The sequence below is a fragment of the Saccopteryx bilineata genome, chromosome 10 (assembly GCF_036850765.1).
Source record: "Saccopteryx bilineata isolate mSacBil1 chromosome 10, mSacBil1_pri_phased_curated, whole genome shotgun sequence".
In the NCBI taxonomy this organism is placed as follows: Eukaryota; Metazoa; Chordata; class Mammalia; order Chiroptera; family Emballonuridae; genus Saccopteryx; species Saccopteryx bilineata.
The window spans coordinates 71,915,163-71,940,403 of record NC_089499.1 but is presented as its reverse complement, the minus strand read 5'-3'; the positions used below and the strand labels follow the sequence as shown (position 1 = coordinate 71,940,403).

Here is a 25,241-nt window from a genome sequence, read left to right as displayed (position 1 = left end):
GCTGGGAACAGGCCTGACACGGCAGCCAGCCCGCCCAGAGCAAGTCTGTCACCGCAGGTCTCAGGAACTTTGGCACCAGCTCAGGAGCCCCTAGACCCAGCCTGGGGGTCCCATCTGAGCCTGTCCCAAAGCAGTAAGAGCGGTATGAAGTGTGAGCACCGTCACGCCCGCACAGGAGCCCTGCCACCAGGCCAGGAAGGATGGTGGGAAAGGGGCAGGAACCAGTGGGGGTAATTTGTGCAACGGCAGGAAAGTGGAGACTGTGAGGCATGGACCCCTCCCACTGCCGGCATGTTGCCATCTCTCAGGTTCACTGTCCTTTCTGTTTGAGCTCAAATAACCCTTTCACTATAGAAGTCTACGCCGCTTGTAGCCATTCATGTACAACAGCTCTTAAAACCAGTACAAAGAGCCTGACCTGTGGTGGCACAGTGGCTAGAGCAACAACCTGGAACGCTGAGGTCGCTGGTCCGAAACACTGGGTTGGCACTGATCAAGACACATATGAGGGGCAACTATGAGCTGATGCTCCCTGCTCCCCTGTCCCATCCCTGCCTTTCTCTCTCTCCTCTCTCTAAAGTCTAAAATGAATAAAATCTTTAAAATAAACAACACAGCTGCAAAGAGAACACTCCTGTAAGCTGCCCTTTGACACCAGAGCACTCTACCCCAGGTCCCCAGGCCCAAGAGGACTCTAGGGGCATCCTTAAAGACACAGAGAGGGATCAGGAAGGAGTCAAGCTCAAATCACTGAGGTGGGCTCTGGGCCTCTGAGCACACCCCGACACACCTGAGCCGTCCCAAGTCCACCATGCTGTGGGACATGCCAGGCTTCGAGCAGCTAGGCTCTGGAAAAGACCCCTCTGTGTGGCACAGAATAAGCACACGACACTCACAGCTCATGCAGCCTCTGGCAGAAGCTCCAGCCATCACGGCTGATGCGGGAGATGGAGTTGTTGCTGAGGTGGAGCTGGTGCAGGGCCGTGAGGCCGTAGAGCGAGCCGCTGTTCACCTCCACCAGGCTGTTGTGCTCCAGGTGCCTGCAACGACAGCCACGTGCAAGATGAGGGGGGCGGGTCCCTGGCAACCACTCCGCCAATGCACAGGCAGCAACAAGCTGGCACCAAGGCCCCAGCACTGGAGATCCACTGGTTTGAACCAAAGATCTAAAATTAGTGCATTAGAGATGTGTGTGCATGGGGGGGGGGGGGTCAACATAGCACAGAGAGTTGATGGAATGAACTAGAACTTTTGTTTTTTGTTTCAGTCACAAAGATGATTAATACCAGGCAAACGCAGTGACATCACTTGTATAAACTGGAAGGGAGGAGAAAGGGTATCTTGAACAAGTTAAACCACTGACTACAAAGCAAGAAATCTCAGGTTGACAAATCAAGAGAGTGGCATAAGTCTATAAACTTGGAAGTAACCACCAGCAAAACTACGGACAGAAAAACACAGGGAAGACCTGAGTAGTGATGGCCTCTTAGAAGGGACAGTGGAGGGCAGAGGGCAGGCAACCACAGCCTTCCTCACAATCTGAGCACCTGCTTACAACTGTGAGTTTTTTATTAACGACAAGCATATGTAAATGTTTGGAAACAGACGATCAGCAACTGCCCCTCCTGCTTCCCCACTGTGCATCCTGCTGCCTGTGGCCCTCTGCGGGCAGTGAGCTCTGCGTGGGGCATCTGCTCTCTGGGCAGAGAGGCAGCTGCGTGCAGGTCCTCACAACACACACAGAAATAAAACTCCCAGGATGAACTATACATTTTTGGCCCGCCTGCACACCAAGACTGTCAAACCCAAAATGAGAGAAAGGGGACTTCCTGAAGGGTGTCGGACAGGGGAGAGGTCGAGGGAGGGGGCGGCAGCCCCAGAGAAACGGCTCCTTCCTCTGTCTTCACTAACCAGCTCACTCCACTAAATCCACTAAAACTGCCCCAAAAGATTTTCCTAACCTTCAAGGAAAACACCCTTATCTGGCCAAGCCCCCAAAGACACTGAATTAGACCCAACTGACGGGCAAAGAGCAGGCAGCTGGCTTGGGCCGAAGTCCTCCCTGGTCTTGGGGCCAGGGTGGGGTGAGCAGTGGGGAGACGCAGGCAGGCCAGCCCGCTGTACTCACAGCACATGCATCCGGGACAACCCCCAGAAGGCCCCGTCCGTCAGCTGGCTGATGTTGTTGCGCTGCAGCTTCAGCACCTCCAAACTGTCCAGCCCCTGGAATGTCAGGCCCTCGATCAGCCGGATCCGGTTCCGACTGAGGTCCCTAAAGAGATAAAGCTGGAGGTTCAGAGCTCCCCCCACACAGCTTACTCACAACCTACAACCGTTGGCACACAGTCCTGCTGGGCTTCTGGGGCAACAGGTGCACCTGGTGTGGAGGACCCAGTGGAGTTGGCAGTGCAGCAGAATGCACCCCTGACCAGGCCACAGCAAATGAACCAAAGGGGACGGAGCGCACCTGCACGAGGGCACCCCTCTCCTCCCTGGACACCTGGGACTCTGCAGTGAGCAGGTGGGCACGACTCAGTATGTGCACATCTGAATGGAGCTGCCTCTTAGCTCAGCAACAGAAATCCACACCAGATGCCTCAATCCAGGAAAAACCACTGAGTATCAAATGGCAGTGACACCTCCCTCTTTACTCACGAAGAGGAGTCACAAGTCACCACCTAAACAGGGGTTGGGGGACATGGGCCTAGACACACTATGAAGCACGCACATTTGGCTTCTAGCCCAGTGTGAGAAAACCTCAGTTAACCAAAAGATTTCAGGAATCTGGGTGGGCTGGATCCCTTAGAAACACTGGGGGGAGGGATGGAAAACACAGGGCTAATGGGAAAGCACTTGGTTTTCCCCAAATACTTGCACAGTGCCTCATGGCCCTGCCTCACACAACCCTCCTGAACATGAACAGCCAGGATACAGAAGTGGGCCACCATGTGAGAAGCACAGGTGGACAGTGCTGGGTGTACTGCAACATGCTGCCACAAGTGTTTTGTTCTATTTAAACCAAATCTCGCCTGACCTGGTGGTGGCGCAGGGGGCAGAGTGTTGGCCTGGGATGGAAAGGACCAGGTTCAAAACCCTGAGGTCGCCAGCTTGAGCACAGGTTCACTGGTTTCAGAATGGAATCACAGACATGACCCTATGGTTGCTAGCTTGAGCTCAAAGGTCTCTGGCTTAAAGCCCTAGGTCACTGGCTTGAGCACAAGGTTGTTGGCTTGAGCAAGGGGTCACTGGCTTCACTGGAGCCCCCTGGTCAAAGCACATATGAGAAGGCAATCAATGAACAACTAAGGTGCTATAATGAAGAACTGATGCTTCTCATCTCTCCCTTCCTGTCTGTCCGTCCCTGTCTGTTCCTCTCTCTCTGCCTCTCGATAGATAGATAGATAGATAGATAGATAGATAGATAGATAGATAGAATCTCCAATAGTAGAATAAATAAATAAATAAAATCTCCAATAGGTTTATCTTCCTAAGATACACTCTTCAGTAGCAAAAAGGATACAGCAACAACAGGGAACAAATACTCCATCAGGTTCTGAGAATAGAGGTTTTCTTGACTCCAAACCCTGTGCCATTCCTGGAGGGTATTAGGCCTTGGTCATCAAAAAACTAAACAAAGAAATCCTTTCTTTAAAGGGATAATAAATTGGCACTGGCCAGGTGGTTCAGTGAATAAAGCATCATCCTGGCACACTGAGGTTGCTGGTTTTATCCCAATGAGGACACAAAGGAGAAGCAATCAGTAAATGCACAACTAAATGGAACTAAGTGGAACAATGAGTTGGTGCTTCTCTTTCTCTCTCTCTCTTCTCCCGCCTATCAATGGCAAAAAAACTTTTTAAACAATAAATCAACAAACTTGCAAGACTTAAGAGATAAGACTACGGCCCATGTCTTGCTTACTACTACCTCAAGAAGTGTTGGGACACCATAATGCCATGACAAAGGTTTTATAGGTCCCTTTAAGAAAATGAAAAACAAAACAAGGAAACCTGTAAGATCAATATGGAACCCAATGCACACAGCCAACACCTTAACCAGGTTCAGTTATGTGGCAGGATCCCTCACCCATTCTACAAAGTACCAGCAAGGACAAGCATCCAGATCCTCAGTGGATCTCTTTCTCAGCAACCTGAGCTAGCCTGCAGACCCAGCTTTTAACTTGCTTTCATTAGGTGTTGCCATAGGGTCACTAATGATTATTAATGCAGGGAGGGCTTGACCAAGGAGGAACAAGGAAGGAGCTGCATTTGGTTTGGGGTCCTTGGGGAAATCTGACCTCCATAAAGTTTGGCTAACCTTAATTAACATGCAGGTTTCTATACTCACAGTTGTGTCAACCTAGGTAACTTGAATGCTTTCACAGGAAGCTGGGTGATCCTGTTTTTGCTCAGGCGAAGTGTTAGCAGTGACCGTGACAGACCATCAAATGCTCCTGACTCCAGGGTGCCGATCCGGTTGCTTGCGAGGTTGCTGGAGTGATTCGGGAGAGAAAATGTAGTGGTCAGTGGGAGGCCTTCCTCATTCTGTTATAGACACCAGACCCGGCCAAGTTAGGGAAGTAAGCCAAAATATAACCAGAGACACAGAATTCCATTGAGACACCCGTCATCCCAAGGCAGCAGAGCCCATCTGCACTCCCAGGAGGTGGGGTCAGGGAAATGTGGTGTCGGGACCAACCACTCAGGCCCAGACAGAAGCCTTGTTTCGGCCTAGAGCACGCTGCGCTTGTGGCCAGTGGGCAACCGCAGGAGGATGAGAGCAAATGCCAGTCACCTCCCCACCGCCACCCACACCAGCCACTGAGTGGTGCCACCTCCAGAGCACCTGCAAGACTCCTGCTCAACACCTACAACCAAGCGTTAGGGTGCAAGGCTGGTGAGAAAGCCCTAGGAAGCAGAAAGGCATCTGCCAAGGCAAGGTCAGAGTGAATGTCATAATTTGGGGAAACAGCCTTTAATTCTGAAGTGGGTCTCATTGTACAGCTTATATAATAAATGTACATAAACCAACTCATTGTAATCATTTTAAATGTGCCAAAGAAATACTCTAATTAAAGAAACTTGCACTGAGTCCCTTTAGAAAACAAGCATTACCTCACTGGGACCTCCACTTACAGGGTTATGTGTGTCAGGGGCGCTTTCCCTCAAAATGCAGTGCAGCCCACAGTGAGCACAGCTGCATTCTGTTGTGCATAAATGATAGAGAGTAATACAAAAAGAAAGAAAAAGGAGGAACACTGCAATATTCCTATGAAAAGTTACTCCAATACCTCGCCTATTCCCCAAATGCTGTTTTTTGTTGTTGTTGTTGTTGTTGTTTGGAGGGGGATTTATGGCTGAAGCAAAAAGGAGAAAAAATAGAATTTTCTACAAAAGAGAGGGGAAAGGAATAAAGCATTTTTTGTCTCTGCATCAGGCAGCAGCCTAGGACAGGGCACATGAGGATTCTTCGCAAATGGGAATGGACTGTTTGTAATTAACACTCCAGATTAAAGAAAAACAGTCTGTGTGATGAAGATATACTGGCCAGTCTGCCAAAAGAGAATGTCCCTCCGAACCTCATGCAGACAGCGAAGGTCACTGCGATTCAGTTTAGCAGTGGGTGGCATCTGTGTTCCTAGCAAGGACATGCCAGGCGGCAGGCAGGCAGCTCAGAAGCCCTCCCAGAGCTGAGCACCGCTGCACCGGCTTACGGGGCCGCGGCCTCCTGCGTCCAGTTCTGGTGCCATGATGCAGCCTAAGAAACAAACTATTCCTCTCCTGTGGGTTGTGGGAAATCCTCATGCGAAGCTTTGAACTCCCTGAGCAGATAGGTCACAAGGACCCCTCATCCAGTCTTGCAAATGATCTCCAAAATTAGTCAGGAATGGTAATAACACAGGGAGTGAAAACTCATATGTGTCCTCAGCCTGGGTTTTCAGTTTCTTTCCCAAAGTAACACTTTCCTACCAACAGGCTGTGGTAGGTTTGAACTTTTTCCTCTCATCACCCGTCCAATGAATATAAGGTGGGGCATTAAGGTGGGTAAAGGAACAACAGACTGACAGAAAAATTTAGAAGGTTCTGAGAACCCCCAGAATAGAGTCACTGCTCCCTCAAGTAAACCAAACGGCATGTTTCAATAGTGCCAGATGCTAGGGAGATGAGCAGTGAGTGACAGGCTGAGCCTCTGCAAAGAGGTCTGTCTCTCCCACTGTCCTTCCTCAAGTTACCCTGAATCATTCCTCTCCACCTTCCTGGGAGGCAGCCCAGTAAATGGGAAAGAAAGCGGGCTCTGTAGCCAAGACAGACCTCTATCTGAGGTCTAGACTCTTCTCTTCAGTGGTGAGTCTATTCAGCTAATCCTTACATTCTCCTTGCGTCAGCTGCCTCATCCGTCTGTAAAGCTCTACAAACAGAAGACACGGCCCAGGGTCTCCTGCCCTCAGCCTCGCTAAGGACAGGCCAAGGAGCTCTGTGTCCACCCCTCCGGCCCCGCATTCAGACTCGGGGCAGGTGCCGAGGGCAGGGCGCTTACAGCTCCTTTATGGGCGGGCCGTGTAAGAAGCAGGTGCTCCGCATCTCCGTGATGTTGTTCCAGCTCAGGTCCAGCACTTCTAAGGACAGGTAAGCCTTCAGCTGAGTCCCCTCCACACTGTGAATCTTATTGTGCTGCCTGAAACACACAAAGGGAGGTGACGCAAGCACGTCTTTCTGCAAAGAAACAATGATTTCAACACTGCTTCTTTTAGATATATGTTTTCCTAGCTATTTTTCTCTCAGAAAGGTGCAAATACAGTGACACCCCTAAAGTGAGTCTCCCATTCTCCCTTCCGTCATCAAGTTATTACCCACTGGATGGGTGCTAGACACAATACTCAGGGTCTGCTTCAGACGTGTCTGTCCCAGGGGTAAGCCTGGGCTGCTCTCCGCAAGGGCAAGGACATAGGCGTGACATCTCAGACATGCGGAAGGGAACTCAGAACGCACTGAGGCCCCTCCCATCAACAACGTGTGGGCACGAGCAGCCAGCTCCTGGTGCGCTCACCTGACCTCCAGACCCCGTCCAGCCCCACCACTTACGAGACTGTTTAACCCATCCTGACACAGCATCACCCTCCCCACATTTCATCGACACCTACCACGGGCTAGGTATGGAGGTAGGCACAGGGGATTAAAAAACAAAACAGACAAAATCCCGACAATTTAACAAGGGAAATAAAAAATTCGGTTTGGAATCTACCTGGAATCTAATCCCCTGAACCTCTGACTCTAGCCCTTGATCTGTAAATGTTATCTTAACATGGCCAAACTACAATACAAAGGATCACCATCCAATGCCCCTGTGGCTGTCCTCATGGATTCTGTAGGCCCTTCTTTAGTCCCCTCTTGTGCCCGTCTCTGTGTTGCTGCCCCCATTCACCTGGTCCACTGTGACACAATTCCCTATGCACTTTAGGGACATGGATGACCCAACCTGCAACCACACTGAGCATGAGGGTCCAGCCCTGCCCTGCCTCCACCTTCAGGAGAAGCCTTCACCACCATGGTCTATCTGTACCTTTCATCCTCTTTCTGACAAATCCACTGTCTAATCAACTGACCAGTTTTTTATTAATCAGGAGAAAGACCACACATGCTAACCAGGCTGAGGGAACGGCCCACGAGTGGCTTTGGGCTGGCCCGGCAGACTCTTTGTGCCACAGCCCTCATCCCGGAGCGCCAGCATCTGCCGGGTGGCAGCACTGGCCTCGGGCTCCGAGCACTCACACGGCCTGCTTCTGAGTAAATAGTGTCAGGGTCTCCGGCCAACCAAAGCATTCTTGAACACAACTCAAGTAAGCCAGGCGTCGCTTACCAAGTGGCATCTCTTTTAAACAAACACTTGATCAAATCAGTTCCAACAGGCATAAACGAGGCCCCTTTCCCAGCAGCTCTGGGGCTTCTCACCAACTTTTTTTTCCCCACAACTCTCCCAGGCCCTGCACCCAAAAACCCATTTACAAGGGCACTACGCCACACACAGGGACACCTCCCTAGAATGAAAGAACACTTTCCCTCCCATCCCCTCTGCCTCCCCAAAGCCATTTCCTTTGAGTTCTTTATTAAGTTCTTAATTAGATAGTCTCTTCAGTTTTCTGACTCCAAAAGAAGGGAAAAAGAAAAAGAAAAAAGAAGCAAACCTTTATTATGTAAAGTATGGGGCTAAAGGACAAGAAACAAAGGCAGCAGGGCTCAGCCTCCTCCGGGAGCTCTGAATGAGTGCAGGGAGCCAGGAAGGGTCTGACCGGACGGGAAGGGGCGCCCCAGGACAGCTGGATGAACCCCAACACCCCTGCCCTTGTCCCTCCTCTGACACATGTCTCCTCTCTCTATCCAAACCCACTCTGGGCCCTGCTCTGTGCCAGGCCCACTCTGGAGGAAGGGCCCTGGGAAAGAGACGGGTCTCTGTCACACACGGGCAGAGCCCCAGCTCAGCAGCAGAGGCAGCCATGGAGACGAGAGGCGAGCCGGTGGGGCGGTGCCAGACGGAGGAACCCGTGGGACGACGGTGCAGAGGGCGGTGCAGAGGTGGGCAGGTCACGGTGCTCCGCTGGCAGGTGGGCCACACAGGCAGTGCCTCCCAGGCCACACTGAGGAGTATGGGTTCATGTCACAGCGGGCCAAGCAAGTGGTGGTGGCCAAAGAGACAGGAGAAGAGACAAAGGAAAGGCCCACAGGATCTGAGGAGGACAGCTGGAGGTGCATCAAATGGTGACCCTATATATTCTGGTTTGGACATGTTAAGATAACCAGGTTAGCAGGCTACATGGCTACACCTTTGATCTTTGCCCATTTATGGTCTATCCCAAGCCAGCAGCCCCATATGCTGTTAAGACATCCCAGAGTGGGAGAAAAGATGTGCAAATCATGTATCTTTTGATAGGCTAATATCTACAATATATCCAGAACCCCTACAACTCAACAATAAAACCCAAACAACCTGATTTAAATATGAGCAAAGAACTTGAACAGGTGTTTCTCCAAGAAAAGGTCTATAAATGGCCAATAAGTCCATGAAAAGATGCTCAACACTGATCATTAGCAATGTGGAGAAACTAAAACCCTGGTGTGACTGCTAAAAAAAATGGTATGGTAGGTCCTCAAAAATAATCAAGCATAGAATCAGCATACGCTCCAGCAATTCTACTCCTGGGTATATACAAAAAAACAAACAAACAAACTTGAAAGCTGATCTGAAAGAGATATTTATAAACCCACATTCACAGCAGCATTATTCACAACAGCCAAAAGGCAAAGCAACCCAAGAGTGCATTGATGGATGGATGGATGGATAGATGGATGGAAGGATGGATCAATAGAGGGAATGATAGATCGATGGATGAGTACACACAATGTGGTGTGTACATATCCAATGGACTATTATTCAGCCTTGAGAGGGAAATTCTGACCCATGTTGCAACGTGGATCAATCTTGAGGACATTATGCTGAGTGAAATAAGCCAGTCACAGAAAGAAAAATCTGTATGGTTCAACATCTATTAGGTATCTAGAGTAGTCAAATTCATCAAAACAGAAGGTAGAATGCTGTCTGCCAGGGGCTGGGGGAGGGAGAACTGGGAAGTTGTTCAAAGGGCACAGAGTTTTAATTTTGCAAGCTGGAAGGAGCTCTAGAGATTGCACAACATGGTTGTACTTACTATTGAACCGCACACTTAAAATGATTAAGATGGTAAATTTTATGTTATGTATATTTTAACACAATTTAAAACAAAACAAAGCAAAAAAAAAAAGAAAAGAAAAAAAGAAAATTAGTTCATAAGACCCCTTGCCTAAAACTCCCAACAACGGCTCTTGTGTCTCACGCAGGACCAAGTCCTTACCATGTTCTCCAAGGCCAATGATCTGTCACACCACCACCTTGCTGCCTCACTTCCTCCTCCTCCAGCTAGCACGCTCTGCCCACACTGGCCTCAGACACCACAGGCAGACTCCTGCCTCAATACCTTTGCACCTGCCTTTCTCACTGCTTTAAATGCTGTGAGACTCACAGGTCTCTTGCCCTTACTTCTTTCACATTTTTATTCAAAAACCATCTTCTCAATGATGCTTCCCTGGTCATACTCTAAAACCACAAGTGCGCGCAAGCTTGCTGTCCCGCTGCCTCCCACCCCCACATATATTCTCCCCTCCTTTACCTGCTTTATTTTTCTTACTGGCTCTGATTATTACCTGAGATACTCAGGATTTTGCTTATTTCTAGTTAACGTCTCTCCCTGCAGAGGAGGCTCCATGAAGGCAGAGATGTTATTTGTTTGCTCACTACTCTATCTCTAACCACTGGATCAGTGTGAGGCACAGAATCGATCCTCAGTGAATATTTGTTGAATGAATCACAAAGAATGAGTATGGGTATCTCAGAAAGGCTGAGGCTGGACACAGACTTCGGGACTACTAGCATTTAAGCAGAATAAAATCATGCAATTAGATGAATTCAATCAAGAAACATGAAGGAAAGAGAAGAGTATGCCAACTACCCTGTGGCAGCCCTGCTCAGATGCAAACAACCCAGCCCACAGTGCTCCAGAGGTCCTGGGTCTCAAAGGCTGCTGCTCCCATCTGCTGAGATAGTGTACATGTCATCTTCCTGAACTCCTTAGGCTTAGTAAAGCTAAGCACACAGCTCTGTTCTCCTACAAAGCTCTACTTCTCTTCCTTTACAGAGCAAGAATGTGTTAAGATCTCTCCTCATGGACCCTGGCAACTCCACCCAAGGCCAGGAGTTCTTCCTGGGCTGTAACATGCCACAACACTGAAGAATGTGCCACAACACTGAAGAATGTGCCACAAGCAATACCCTGCCTAAGTTCCAATCCCAGAAACGCCACTTACAAGTGTGAACCTCAGACAAGCTCCATCTCTGCAGAGGAGTGGGAAGTTCATATGCCCCAGGGCGGAGGTGACCTGACATGTAGCAGCTGCTCAATGCAGTGGTTCTTGTTTTTATTAGGCTCAGAGCCAGGCTCAGGACTTAGTTTGTCAGAGGTGCTCTGGGAAAAGAGTAAAGAGAATTAACTGACCCCTGGCTATTCCTCTGCCACATTTCAATGCACACAGGCAGGCCTGCTTCTCTCTCAGGAACACAGTACTGATACAGAGTTCTCACTCTTAGCCTCCTGCGTGAAACAAGCCTGGTCCACCTACTGAGGCAGACCCTGCCACGGGAGAAAGGGCTGACTAGGCAGCTTGCTTCAAAGTAAATCCTTGTGTAGGGTTAAGGGCAGCTGGACTGCACTCCCCTTCCCACTCCTGTAGCAAGACTCAGGCCAGGCCCCTGACAACACCCACCAAACCCCACCCTACCCCACCAGGGGCAGCAGGCCTGCCCAAGACACCCAGTCCACACAGCCATCCATCTGGGTTAGAGCGACCGGCCAGTATTCAGGAGGGCCCTCCTACCTACTCCTTGAGAGTAGACTGAAATCCAGCATTCCACTTTCCTAAAACTGTGCATGTTTTTAAGGTCATGAGCAACATGGTGTGTGTGTGTGTGTGTGTGTGTGTGTGTGTAGCAATATCATTTCTTTAACTAACCAGCTGAGTTCAGAAGGTCTACACTCACCTTTATAACCTCTGAATCCTTGTCCAAGCTCTTTTTAATAATAGCTGACCAGTTATTGAACACCTGTACATAGCAGGCCCTGGGTGAGGCCCCAGTGAAATCACACAAGGCTGGCTCTAACCCCTAACTTCATAGTTGGAGAAATTGAGACCCGGAAGTCTGCTGGAATTCTCCCAAGCTCACAGCTGGGAAGCAAAGAAGCCAGCACACAGGCCAGGGCAGCAGGCCACTGACCCATCCAAAAGGCTCCCAGCAGAGTCGCAAGGGCACTATAGCTCAGATTCAGCCTGTGCACCTTCCACGAACCTTGCCGAGACCTGAGTGCTGGCTAACTGACCACTTCCCCGTCAGCCCAGACTGGTCTGCGTGACTGGCCCCGGCCAGGCCTCGCTGTGTGCCAGCCCCCAGTCCTGCATGAGTGCACATCCACAGAGGGCTCTGTGCAGCTCGTCTTAGCAAAGAAAGCAGATGGAGCTGACATTCTTGCTCGTGGACACCTGGGACAGAGAGAAGAGAACAGTTTCCCGGGATCATGTCTTTACAGACTTTATTTGAAGGAGAACCAAGGCCCTTTATTCTTTGGAAACAGAAAGCCACAAAGCAATGCCCCTAGGCTTATAAAAACAGAGGAGAGGGAAGGGAAGAGGACAGTCCAGTGGGAGGACAACCAACTGGCCTTATCGAAGGAGCCTTCACACCTTCCCTGCCCCCAGAGTTAGAAGAATTGTGTAGTGCCGGGGACTGGGAGAGGCCAGCGGTGTCCAGATCACATAGCAGTCACCTCGGTCTAGTGTAGGGTTCCCCTTGGCCGCCCTCTGGGGCAAGAACTTCATTCAGCAGAAGTCCATTAAACCAACACCTGTTAAAGGCTTCAAAAATAAATTCAGTCTTCAAAGGCAAAGAGCAGGCAAGATAAGCTCTGGCCACTGGACTACATTTTCTGGGCCAATGTTAAATTAGACAGTAAAACAGACAGAGGTATTTGAAACCAGCACTTAAAACTTTTTATCGTGATTGTTCCACAATAGTTCTGCAGAAGCCTGGATAACAGGGTACTACTCCCTTTAGTGTGGAAAAGACATCACGTCACAGATAACAGCCAGGAAGAAAAGGCGAGGGCCTCGATCAAAAGAAGCACAGTCAAGGTGGAGCAAATGGATCACAGCTGGCTCCTGAAATTGTGCAACTACTGTCTATACCAGGCAGAGCTCAGCAGATGTCTTCTATAATGGGCCAGACAGTAACTTTTTCAGGCTTTGTTGGTCATTATGGTATCTTGGTATCTGTCACAACTACTTAACTCTGATGCTGCTGGGAGTGTACAAGCCCCACGGACAATATGTAAATGAATGAGTGTAATGTGTTCCAATAAAAAAACAAACAAACAAACAGTTTATTGACCTCTGGCCCACACTATAGCAACCAGTTTAGGTTTCTGTGAGGCAGAGGCCCAGATTCTACTTCTAGCTCTGACGCAGCTTTGGAACTGTGTGTAAAATCACTTACTGTATCTGGTTTAATCATCTGCAAAATGGAGCCCATGCCTCTCTACAGCAGAGCAAGAACCCCCCCACTCCCCAACAGTGCCTACGTCTGACACCACTCACCACACACTTTCCCACTGGGGCCTTTCTCTCTCTTCAGGAAATGAAATGGAATGGAAGTCCACATCGGTACTACACTCCTCATAAGATGACCCAGGATCTTTACAGAGCTGGTGTGTACAGGCACGCAGACAGCGACTGTCCAGAACACAAGTATTCACACTATGTATCCTTCTTCTTCCCATTTCTCCCAATTACACAGAAAGGGAAGTCAGCCCAGCACCAGTCCCAACGCCAGGCCAGGTTTCGGCTCTTCCCGACAACGAAGGTGACTCAGAAGCCCACACTGTCAGCCCCTGGAGCAGCGATTCTTACTAAAATTTTCCATAATATTACCTCAGCATCAAACTTTTAAAACATCTTACTTAACAAATCAACAAAATTACAGCTCTTTCTCCGCTTGAACCTCTGGCTAAGAAATCGTCACTCAATCTAGGTCTGAAATGGAAAAAAAAATCATAATACACCTGCCCCCACTCCCTACCCCCATCCACTGCCATTTCCCACAGTAATCCTGGCAGACAGAGTTCACCGAACGCCACGCCGGGCAGCCTTTGAGCAGCAGCAGCACCGTGCACCTGGCCCTTCACTGCGCTGCCCTGTAACTTTACTATGGTCCCTCACCAACCAGTGTCTAACCCATTGCCCCCAAAGCAAGCAGCCCAAGGTCTGATTAAAATCCTTGAGTGTCACTTGGGGCTGTGGTGTAGTTTTACATCCCACGTGTGAAATCCACACAGTGTGAGATAATCCGTGACCCTGATATTCTTGACTTCGTGTAGAGCTCAATGCAGGTACAGCAGCCCTGTGGCCGAAGGGGCTTTCTACATTACTGCAGGCGCCAGATGTTATCCTTCACAAGCACACATGAAAACAGTGATTTCTCCTTTGTAGAAAAATAAAAGTTCTACCAAACAGGCCATAGGGTCCAGCAGTGGCGATCATCATGCTTATTTGTACATGTTTATATTGAAATAGCACGGGCAAGCTGAGAAGTGTGTAAATTATAAGTATAGAACTCAGCGTGTTTTTCAGAATGTATGCATCCACATAACCACCACTGAGATCAAGATATGGAACATTCTCAACATCCCAGCAGTCTCCCTCCTGTCATTTTCCTATTGTGATTACTAAAGGGAACCTCTGATTTCTATCACCAATGAATAACTTTGCCTATTTTTGCACTTTACATGCATGGAGTTGTTCTACATAAACTTTTGTGCACTTGGCTACTCTTATTCAACATTATGTGTATGAGACCCATCCATGTTGCTGCATTAGCAGTAGTTAATTCTTCTCCCTTGTTCTATTATATTGCTATTGAGGAAATATGCAGAAATTTGTTTTTCATTTTAGTCTTGGTGGACACTGAGTTACTTGCAGTCGGGTTACTGAAAAGAGCATAGCTGTCAACTCAGACATTTTTCCTGCATGCACCTTGGTGCAGATCTACGTGCTGCTCGGGCAGACACTGATGTCCAGGTGTGGCCGACTACACACAGAGCAGCACATGAAGCCTTGGCAGACACTGGTAATTTTCCTTTAGACCAAATTCCCCAGAGTTGAAATGCATCTGAATAGCCATCTAATCCAAGGGCCATGTTTCAGGCTACTTCATTCAGCTGCACTCTCCTGTGCCCCTCCCCACCCCCCACAAACCAGCAGGAATACAGTCTGGGCCCCACAGCAAGGCCAAACTCAATCTAATCTTGTTCAGTTGTCAATGAGAATTATTTTAAGTGGGGATCTAATGAGCATCAGAAAAAGGGAAAAAATAGAATTAATAATTCTAAGTCCCAAACTGGCAAGACACGAAGTGGATGCAATGTAAGGACCAATGCCCATATGCAACTTGAAAATGAAGATAAGGAGGTTTTAAAAAGAGTAAGTCCAGGAAAGCTTTCCTAGGCCAACCAGAAGAGGTTTGTTTTCAGAATGACAGTTGAAAGCACCACCCTCACTAGACTACTTTACATTCATCTCCTTAAAAAAAGAAAACCAAAACCTTCTGTTCTATTGCATAAATCGATACTTTGCTCCAAGAAACCGGTGCCTCATGGGAACGGCCCAGCTTGGGTTATTTGTTGGACAGGAAATGAGAATCAGAATAAGCAGGTCTCTTTCTCTCTTTGCTCACTCTCTCTGCCTCCTCCCAACACTGGTGAATCACTAGTTCCCTGGGGAATTTTGGCAGATTCTCAGCCTGGCTGCAGATGACGTTCTGGATCTGTTTATTCAGGTGGAGACGGGATAAAAACAAGAGTGGTCCAGTGGCAGGTAAACAACCTCCAACAGGCGGGGTCAGCCCTCCAAAGTCAGGACTGCGCTGGGTCAACCAACCTCCCAGCCATTCAGTTCCCTCCCCCTGGGGCTTTCAATGAACTGTCCTGATGAACTCTTTGCAGAGGGAATGTGACGTCAAGTCCCCAAGGGATGCGTGGCCCAGGCAGCTCCCAACAGCAGACCCCCCCCCCCGGCTCTCCCACCCCCAGCTTCATGATCCAGAGTGAAGAAACTTGCATGCAAAGACTCAGCCACCAGGAGTCTGTGAAGTCCAGAGTGACCCAACCGGCTACAGCATCCAATCCAAACTACCAGGGACCTGCATTCCGTTTTGAGATGCACAAACAAAAAACAAAAACAAAACCTCTTAAGGAAATGCACACTGTTGAGTGAAGACAGCTAATCAGAAAAGGCTACAGACTGTTATGATTCCAAATAAAAGACATTCTGGAAAAGGCAAAACTATGGGGACAGTAAAAGCAGGGGTTTGGGGCAGAGAGGGATGAAGAACACAGGGGGTCTTTAGGGCAGTGAAATTATTCTGTGGGATACTCTTAATAGCAGATACATGCCATTAAACACTTGTGGAAGCTCACAGAATGTACAACACAAACAGTAATCCCTAATGGAAGCTGTGGGTTTAGTTAATAAGAATGTAGTATCAGCCCATCAATTGTAACTGCACCATGCTAATGCAAAATGTTAATAGTAGAAGCTAGAGGAGAAGGGTACATGGGAAGTCTCTGGACTTTCCACTCAATTTTTCTGTAAACCCCAAATGGCTCTAAAAGTCTATTAAGTATAAACAGAACAAAACAAAACCAAACCTCCTGAGGTATTAAGTAGACCCGAGGCCACTACACCATTAGGAAGCATATGGCACAAGGGCTGGGGTTTTAGCTGATCTTTTCTGCTATATTCTCAGCACCTGGGACTACCGGAGCATAAAGGGCACTTCGTAAATATCTATGCTTAGAGCATAAAGAGCACTTGGTAAATATCTGCTGAATAAACAGATGAATTGCAACTTTATCTCAGTCATAACATTACCACAAACCCAAACAAAGGAATGTTATTCAGAAAAAAAAAAACCCACTAATGCAAAATCAATCATCCTATTAAATTTTTTTTTAAAGATTTTATTTATTGACTTTACAGAGAGAGGAGGGGCGGGGAGCAGGAAGTATCGACTTATAATTGTCTCACTTAGTTGTTCATTGCTTGCTTGTCCTGCATGCCTTGACCAGGCAAGTGCAGGGTTTCGAGCCAGCGACCTCAGCACTCCAGGTCAACACTATCTGCTGCGCCACCACAGGTCAGGCCTATTAATATTTTTTAAGTGTGTAATGTATAAATAACTTTTAGGTAGAAAGCTGACAAACATATTTAAAAGAAAATAATAAATGAATTTTTAGGGTTAACCGTACATTTCCTAAGTTCAATTTCACCCCAAACACAGACATTCATTGACTAGCCAGGGTTGACAAAGGCGTGACAGCTGCCGTGTCAGGCAGTGGGTGACAACTCCTCTGCCTCCTGGCCCTGGGCAGTGAGGGGCAGCCTGGCTGTGCCTCCGTACACACAGATGCCGCCCCAGAGCCTACACTGGACCTGGCAGACAAGGACAACAAGGAATTCAACTGGGAGCACTCTAACTGTCCCCGGCTGACCGGAGGAAGCCCTGAGCCTCACCTGAGCTGCACTCTCCAGGGAGAAGGGCTGCTCTACTGACACTGGCAGGGACCTCTAAAGCTGGCCAGTGCTCAAAGGTCAGCTCTGTGACAGTGGGGTAACTAGTCCCAGCATCTGTGCAGGACAGAGTGCCACCAGGTCAGGCTAGGATATGGAAAGCCAGAAGAAACAAGGAGCCCCTTGCACATGAATTTCCATCCAGCCCTTGGGCAGAAAAGCAGGCATTTCTCTATTCTGGTCAAGCCTGACATGGCCACTCGTTCCTTCTCTTGGCTTTATCATCTCCTGAATGAATCAGCACATCTCTGTCTTCCCCTCCTCCCCTAGCCCAGCACCCCACTGGCTTGCACACCCCGCATACAGGTGGCAGTCCCCCCACCACACTGGAGCACTGGTCAAGTGGAATCACAAGGCCAATGCCAGCACGGGCCCATGGGTGCTCCTGACTCCACTCACTGACCGTTTTCAAGGCCTGCGTGGCCCCGAGGGGAAGCAGGGAGGAGAGTGAGCACACCTAGCCCCAATCTTGGGCACAGACTGTCCCAGACTCCAGGGCTGCGCCACTGCTCCTGGCAAAGAACAGGGAGTCAGATAGGGAGAAGCAGCAATCAGGACCTGGGGGGTAAGAGAACCCCTTAAGGCCAGGCTCAAACCCCAGAAGTTAGGAGTATGCACACAGCCCTTCTTAGAGGGTGTGAGAAGGCTGCAATGGGTGGTCCTCCTCAAACAGATGGCTCTGCACAAATACGGTGGGCAAGCTCCTTCCCCCCACTGTGTGACAGGACAGCAAGTACCTGTCTCCCAGGCCCTAAATGCTGGCAGCGCCTGGGCTGGGGCAGGGGTGGCGCAGAGGGGCACCTAGGAGTCTGAGACCAACAGGCTTTCCCATCAGCTATAGTGGTTTCTGCACCTCACAGACCGCACCCACCAGGACCTGAATATACGGAATTGTCAATGAGAAACAACATGGTGACCTCACTAAAAATTTCCAAACAACATAACCTCCCTCTCACGCCACCCTCCCCTTTCAGCCGTGGAAACCGTGCGCCCGCAGAACTCACACGCTCAGAATGACGGTCCACACCACAGGCTCCAGCACAAGGCAGGCTGCACAGCCGATCCATTCACACAGGTGCCCCTCTCAAAGACGTCAGCAGAGAAAAGGCAGGCAATACTGTAACACATACATGGCTTTCCAATGGAATTTCCCCTTCCTCTCTTTGGCATTTTAATGGGCTTATCAATTAAGTAAGAAATTAAATTGTTATTTTACTAGCAGTTACCACAAACCTGGACACTGAACATCAGACCCAATCAAGTCATGACCTGCCTGACAGTCACACGGCAGATGGCACAGCCAAGGGGCCCTTCTTCAAGGGCTGCCCACAGGGAGGGTGCCCGGGCCACCAGAGAGCTCATACACTTCAGTCACCAAGCAGGCATGTGCTGGGTACCATAGGTTCTTCCAGCCCCCTGCACCCTAGCGTTTTCATGCACATATAATGTCCAAAGACCTCGTAGCTGAGGCCTGGGACCTCTGCAGCAGCCAGAAATAGTTCCAGCGCCAGAGTCAACTGCACAGGCAGTGGACCCTCTGAAGAAGCCCCAACTTGCCACAAGCCAGCGAGGAAGCACACCACCCTTCTTAGAAGAAAGGGCAACTGAAATAGCAGGAGCCGTAACAGCCAGAAGAGTGGTCTCATATCTAACAAGTTAAAGCTTCCCAGGAGCTGGGCTCAGGCTTAGCTCACTTAACCCTTATGACGACCTGAGAGAGAGAGAACATCATTACCATCCCCATCTCACAGAAGGGGTTGCTGAGGCATGCCAGAGAAAGCACCTGCACCCAATCTGGGGTAAGCCACCTAACCAGCATGTAAGCCCAAGTACCTTCTAACTCTAGGCTGTGCTACCACCTGGAGGAACAGAAACACAAGAAGCTGTATACAATGGCCAAGAGCTATGAAGACAGAGATGGGACTGTGGGTACCAAGATCTATTCCCTTGGGGGAGGCTGGCACATTCTCTGAGGCTCCCAGGCCAGATTCTAGGCAGCTCTGAAGTTCCAGCTGAGGAGGAAGCTGCTTCAGCACTTGGCTGCAGCCTCCAAGACAATATCCTTCCCCTCTGGGGAGAGATACCACTGATGTGCCTTTAAAAATAAAACCAAGCCTGCTTCCTGCCCCATCTGGAAGACTTTTGATCTCCTGATCATATGATTTAGGATATCTCTTACCATGCAATTTCCCAAGCGTTCAGCATATGCTCTGACTGCACTCGGAGAGGGTTAAGGACATGTATGGTTGGGATTAAGGAGCCGGCCCTTTCATGCAGTTCTTCTTCCCCACCCTGAGGATTGTAAGGCCTGCTGAACATCAAAGTGGCGCGTCTCCAGCACCCAGGCCCTCCCACACCCTCCGGAACCACGTCCTCGCTCGCCTCGCCAGTTCTAGGTTCCTACAGGGCCCAACGCTTGCTCTGTTTCTTCCTTCAAACCATGAGCTCCAATTTTCTTCTTGGGTTTTAAAAAACATATCATCATGAACCTAAGCATAAAATGTAAACTACAGACTTTTACAAAAAAACATAGGAGAAGACACTTGAGATCTAAAGCCAGGCAAAGTTCTCAGACTGCACTGAAAGCACACTGCATTCAGGACCTCACGAACTGAAGACTTCCTCTGGAAAACCTGTGTTAGATAAAGACAAGCTACAGACTGGAAGAAAGTCCTTTAAAAATCACATGTCCAACAAAAAACTAGTATCTAGAATATACTAAGAAAGTACTCTCAAAATTTAACCAACACTGAATAGTCTAATTAGAAAATAGGCAAAACGATATAAACAGACATTTCACCAAAAAGAACATGCAGATGGAAATAAGCACCTGAAAAGATGCTCAGCATCATCAGCCATCAGGGAACACAGACTGAAAGCACAATGAGAGAGCAACACACACCTCCCAGAAAGGTTGAGATTAAAAAGAAGAAAAACAAGAGAACTGGCAATACTAAGAGCTGGTCAGGATGTGGAGAGCCAGGTCACTCACATGTGGCTGGGATTATAAGCACGGCCACATGGAAAAGTCTGGCCGTTTCTTAAACTAAGCATACAACTACCGTACAATGCAGCACGGTAGGGCATTTATCTAAGGGAACTGAGAATGTATGTTCACACAAAAACCCATACATGAATCCTCATAGCAGCTTTATTCATAATAGTCAAAATCTGGAAACACCCCAGATGTCGTTCAACAGGCAAATGATTAAACCAAGTGATACCACAATCCCAAAAGCCAACCCTAAAAACCAATCCCAAGAGGTTACATGCTGTATGGCTCCATTTATACACTGTTTTCAATGAAAAATTGCAGATATGGAGAACATATTAGAGACTGCCAAGGGTGTGGGGCAGGAAGGAATGGGTGTGCTATAGAGGCAACAGGAGGAATCCTCATGCGATGGAAATGTTCTGTATCTTGAGTGCATCAATGTCAACAGTCTGGCTATGAAAAGTTCTACAAGATGCTGCCATGTGGGAAACTTGGTTAAGGTTATAAGGAAGATCTCTGCATTACCTTTTACAACTGATGTGAATCTATAATTACCTCAAAATTAAAACAAAAATCACAGAGGAATCAGATAAAGGATCCATGTTGAAATCGGACAGCGACAGCCACCCTGCTCTCTCGTCTGGTTTCAGCATTTCCATTAGACCAGGGGTCCCCAAACTACGGCCCGCGGGCCACATGCGGCCCCCTGAGGCCATTTATCCGGCCCCCGCTGCACTTCCGGAAGGGGCACCTCTTTCATTGGTGGTCAATGAAAGGAGCACATTGACCATCTCATTAGCCAAAAGCAGGCCCATAGTTCCCATTGAAATACTGGTCAGTTTCTTGATTTAAATTTACTTGTTCTTTATTTTAAATATTGTATTTGTTCCCGTTTTGTTTTTTTACTTATTTTATAAAATAAGATATGTGCAGTGTGCATAGGGATTTGTTCATAGTTTTTTTTATAGTCCGGCCCTCCAACGGTCTGAGGGACAGTGAACTGGCCCCCTGTGTAAAAAGTTTGGGGACCCCTGCATTAGACCCTCAGACACTTACCCAGCATGACTCAGTGCTATGGGCCACACATCAAACACTGCTGGGCTTTGGGAGGGGTCTGAAATCGGGACATATGCACTCACTGTTTAATTACTTTCCACCATTAGGAAATGGGGTGTGGGCACTCCCCGTGAGGAAGGTATTGCTGATAAAGCTTTTTAGACATGTGTGGCTCCTGCCTGGTATGTCAGGAGTTACCACTCAGTTCTGTGCCCTGTAACCGAGCCAAGCCCAGCAATTCTTGGCCAAGCAAGAGAATTTCTGGGCATCCCAGACTAGACGGTGCAGACCCAGGTCAGGCTTGCACTGCCAGACACGAGAGTCCCAAAGTACCATCCCTGGAACACTAGCCATGGGCAGAGCTCCACACAAAGTTCTGGAACAGAGGCATACATCTTCTCTGTGGGCCCGTGCAAACATCCAAAATAGGTCAAAGAAAGGTGCTGATTAGGACTCTAATCAAGATACCTTTCATTCATTTTTCTTGACTCTGCATTTGCTAAACTTAGTGATCACACAGCCCCCTTTTCATGAAGTAACTGTTAACAGCTTACAGAACAAGAGCCCCAGGTAACTCATTTTATGTGGGGATACCATGCTTCACCCCTCATTATTAAAGGCTCTGAATGTCCCATAGCAAAGAAGCCTGCTTATGTCTGACTCTGGGTTTCTGAACAAGCTGACTACATTCAAGAAGTGGTCGGGATGGCTGGACACATGGAGGAACCTGCAGTGATCATTAATCTTCACTTCAGAGAAGCCTTTCCCTAAGCCACCTGCTGGCCCGCAGAGCTGAGCAGACACACCCACGCCAGGGGAGAGCACACTGGGCTTGTACAGCTGTGCCAGGGAGGCAGAGGGGAGGACTCAAATCTGGGTAACAGGACCCCAGCGCTCACCCTCTTCCCTTAAGCCACACTGCCTGACATGGGGCAGATTCCACTGTTTTCTCTCCCATAAACACCTACCCGGCTTCTCAATAAATCAAGAAAAGCAAGTCCCATCCCTCGGCTGAAGAGAGCTATCCCCACTCGGAGACCCTCAACAGGTGATTTCTGCTATTACTTTTCCCAAGTTTGTCCTTTACCTTGACAATAAATGTCTAAAACTATCCAATAAGTGCCCTGTACCCACAACCACTTCTTCTTGGACTGACCCATTCATTTAGTGACTATTCAATCATTCAGACATGCATGGGATGCCTGTGATGGGCAGCTGCTGTAAGAAGAAGTACATGTGGCTGCAGGACGGCTGTCCCCCACCTCCGTCCTCCAAGGCTGCCAACACACACCTGAGCCTCAACACAGGAAAACTGACAGATGGGGACTCGTGTTGTAGGGCAGCAGGTTAGGAGGGCAGCCACTCTAGGCCAAGGTGAAAACATGAACAAAGCACTGAAACTGAGAGACACTGTTGGCATCTCTTCCATTCCTTGTAGTTTGATGTAAAGTTCAAGGCAGGACATGAAGGAAAACCAGCAAGAAATGGAACCAGGAGCCAACTCTGAAGCAGCTGAGACCTTATCTCACAGGAGATGGAGAAGCGACAGAGATGTCCTTCATTCACTTCTTCAACAATACTGATTGTGAGGCAGCCACGAGGCAGGCGCTTTTCTGAGGGAGGCGAAAAGTGAGGAGGCAGGGGGCAGAGCTCTCTGGGAGACACATGGGGAGGCAGAGAAGGATCAAGTCTGGAGCCTTTGGAACTGAGGCCATGAGGGCGCCTTTAGAGATGAGGAGCACGCCTCAGGTTGGACTGAATGACGTGCACACAGTGGACTGGAGCTGGCGAGGATGCCAACTAACTTCCTGCATCATGTAAGCCGACTTTTCAACGCTGGTACACCCAGTGCAGCTGGTGCACAAGACAGAACTCACAAACATCTGAGCCTCTCTACCAGGAACCTGGAGTCTCACAGCCAGTGGGTCCCCCACAACGGCTGTTCTAAACTAGAGAGAAAGTTGTTCCAAAGAGCACACTCCCCCACCCAGAGCTATAGGAGGAGAAGTAGCCCTGTGTACTCTTAACCCTGGTTAAGAGTGGCTGATGGGGAACCAGCCCCTTTCCTTACAGGTGAGAGAACAGAGGTGTAAAGAGGGGAGGTAACCTGTGAAAGGTCCTAGAGGGGGTACGTGGCAGTCAGGGCCAGGAAGTAAGGGCTGGGCTGGCCTGGCTCCTCCCTGAACACTGCTGTGCTAACGAGGGAGGCCGTGTACACCGAGGCACAGATGCTTCCTCCTGGTCCCAGAGCACCACCACCTTTGTGCAGGATGACCCGAATTCTGGGACCAACAAGTATTCAATAGATGACCTGTTGGGGTGATGTCCTGAGAAGAGGACAGTGAATCACACTACACACCCCAGTATCTGGCTGGAAGTGGGCACAGAATGGCCAAGTTCTGTTAAAAACCCACAAAAGAGCAGCCATGAGAGGCAGGCAGGTCCCTCACCTTCCCAGAGGTGACCCACAAGACTGGGTGACCCTGAACCTTGGCCTCATCCAGGAAACTGATCGGATGCTGTCCACAGTGGACAGTAGCACTCTTTCCTAAATATATTTCCCTGGACAGTTTATTAAATCTCTCAGGAGCTAGAGCTTTTTTTTTTCGTACTTTTTTTTTTAATATTTTTTTTATTTTTTTTTTAATTTATTCATTTTAGAGAGGAGAGGGAGAGACAGAGAGAGAGAGAGAGAGAGAGAGAGAGAGAGAGAGGAGAGACAGAGAGAGAGAAGGGGGGAGGAGCTGGAAGCATCAACTCCCATATGTGCCTTGACCAGGCAAGCCCAGGGTTTTGAACCGGCGACCTCAGCATTTCCAGGTCGATGCTTTATCCACTGCGCCACCACTGGTCAGGCCAGGAGCTAGAGCTTTTTATTCAGGGAACAAGGGAAAGTGAAAACAGGGATCAGACTCTTTCTCGGAACCACATAATTGCTGGAGAACCACCAAATCAGGGTTTTTGTCAACACACTAGAGTAGGGGGGAAAGGTGGGGCCAGCCTGACTGATAAAAGCCCCAGGTGGTAAAAGGGCTTACCACTTGCTGGGGGTGGGGGGATACTCCTCACTCTGACCCTCAGAACCAAGCAACAGTCACCAGGTAGAGAAACTTCATCATGCATGCTGATAACCGCTATTCTTCCACTTAAGAACACAATTTGGAGAAAACATCACATTCTAAAAAGCCCGAAGGCATTTTTTTCCTTATTTCCAAAATTCTAGTTATTCTCTGTGAGTCACCTAAGGATCCAGTTCCAAACACAAACCTTGCAAAGTCATCTAAATGCATGTCCACATTGGGTGCCTGCAGTGTTACCATACAATGCTGGGTGGGGGCAGAGGCGCCTTCACTATCCACAGCATATGTTTATTTACATGCTTCCTTAAAGAAGAGAGCTAGTATCTTACTTTCAGAATTATTTCTTAGGAAAGGTTTTTAAAGAGCCTGAGGTTGGTAAGTTTTGCCTACCATTTTACTATAAAGAGGGTTTGTCTGTCTTTCTGCCATCACAGCAGGCCTTCCCTGACATACAGGCAGACTGTGTGAGAGAACTGGGCGCTAACTTTCAGGAGAAAGAAATGAGCCCGATTCGAGAGCAACTTCAGTCCCATTCTGCGACCACCAAATGAGGTGGTTGTGTGTAATCAGACCAGATGCCACAAAGGCAAAAGCAGTCTTCCTGTATTTTAAGTGGCTAACTTCACAGTGTCTTCTCATTAAATCAGTGGTGAAAGAGGTAACTAAAACCTCTAAAGGGACCTTCAGAATCATCAGCTGTAGTATTTCTTTTCCCTTCACCTGGGGAGAGAAAGAAAGGGGAGTGACCAGGGCATTCTAAGTGACAGGCATAAGAGTAAAAGGAAAGAACTGGAGGACAATACTTCTCACTTGCAATTACCCAGCTGTGGCTCATTAAAACTTGTGGCACAC

The 25,241-nt window shown here is 48.7% G+C and overlaps 1 protein-coding gene across 1 annotated transcript in view; it reads right to left on the bottom strand.

Moving 5' to 3' along the window:
* Positions 1 to 25,241, bottom strand: part of LRIG1 (leucine rich repeats and immunoglobulin like domains 1) — a 117,335-nt gene that overhangs the window by 29,700 nt on the left and 62,394 nt on the right. Inside the window, exons 4-7 of the mRNA XM_066245897.1 lie at positions 6,538 to 6,675; positions 4,348 to 4,491; positions 2,129 to 2,272; positions 897 to 1,040 (exon numbers count right to left, since the gene is read on the bottom strand). Of these exons, the coding sequence (XP_066101994.1) occupies positions 897 to 1,040; positions 2,129 to 2,272; positions 4,348 to 4,491; positions 6,538 to 6,675 (570 nt within the window). The remainder of the gene's footprint in view (positions 1 to 896; positions 1,041 to 2,128; positions 2,273 to 4,347; positions 4,492 to 6,537; positions 6,676 to 25,241) is intronic.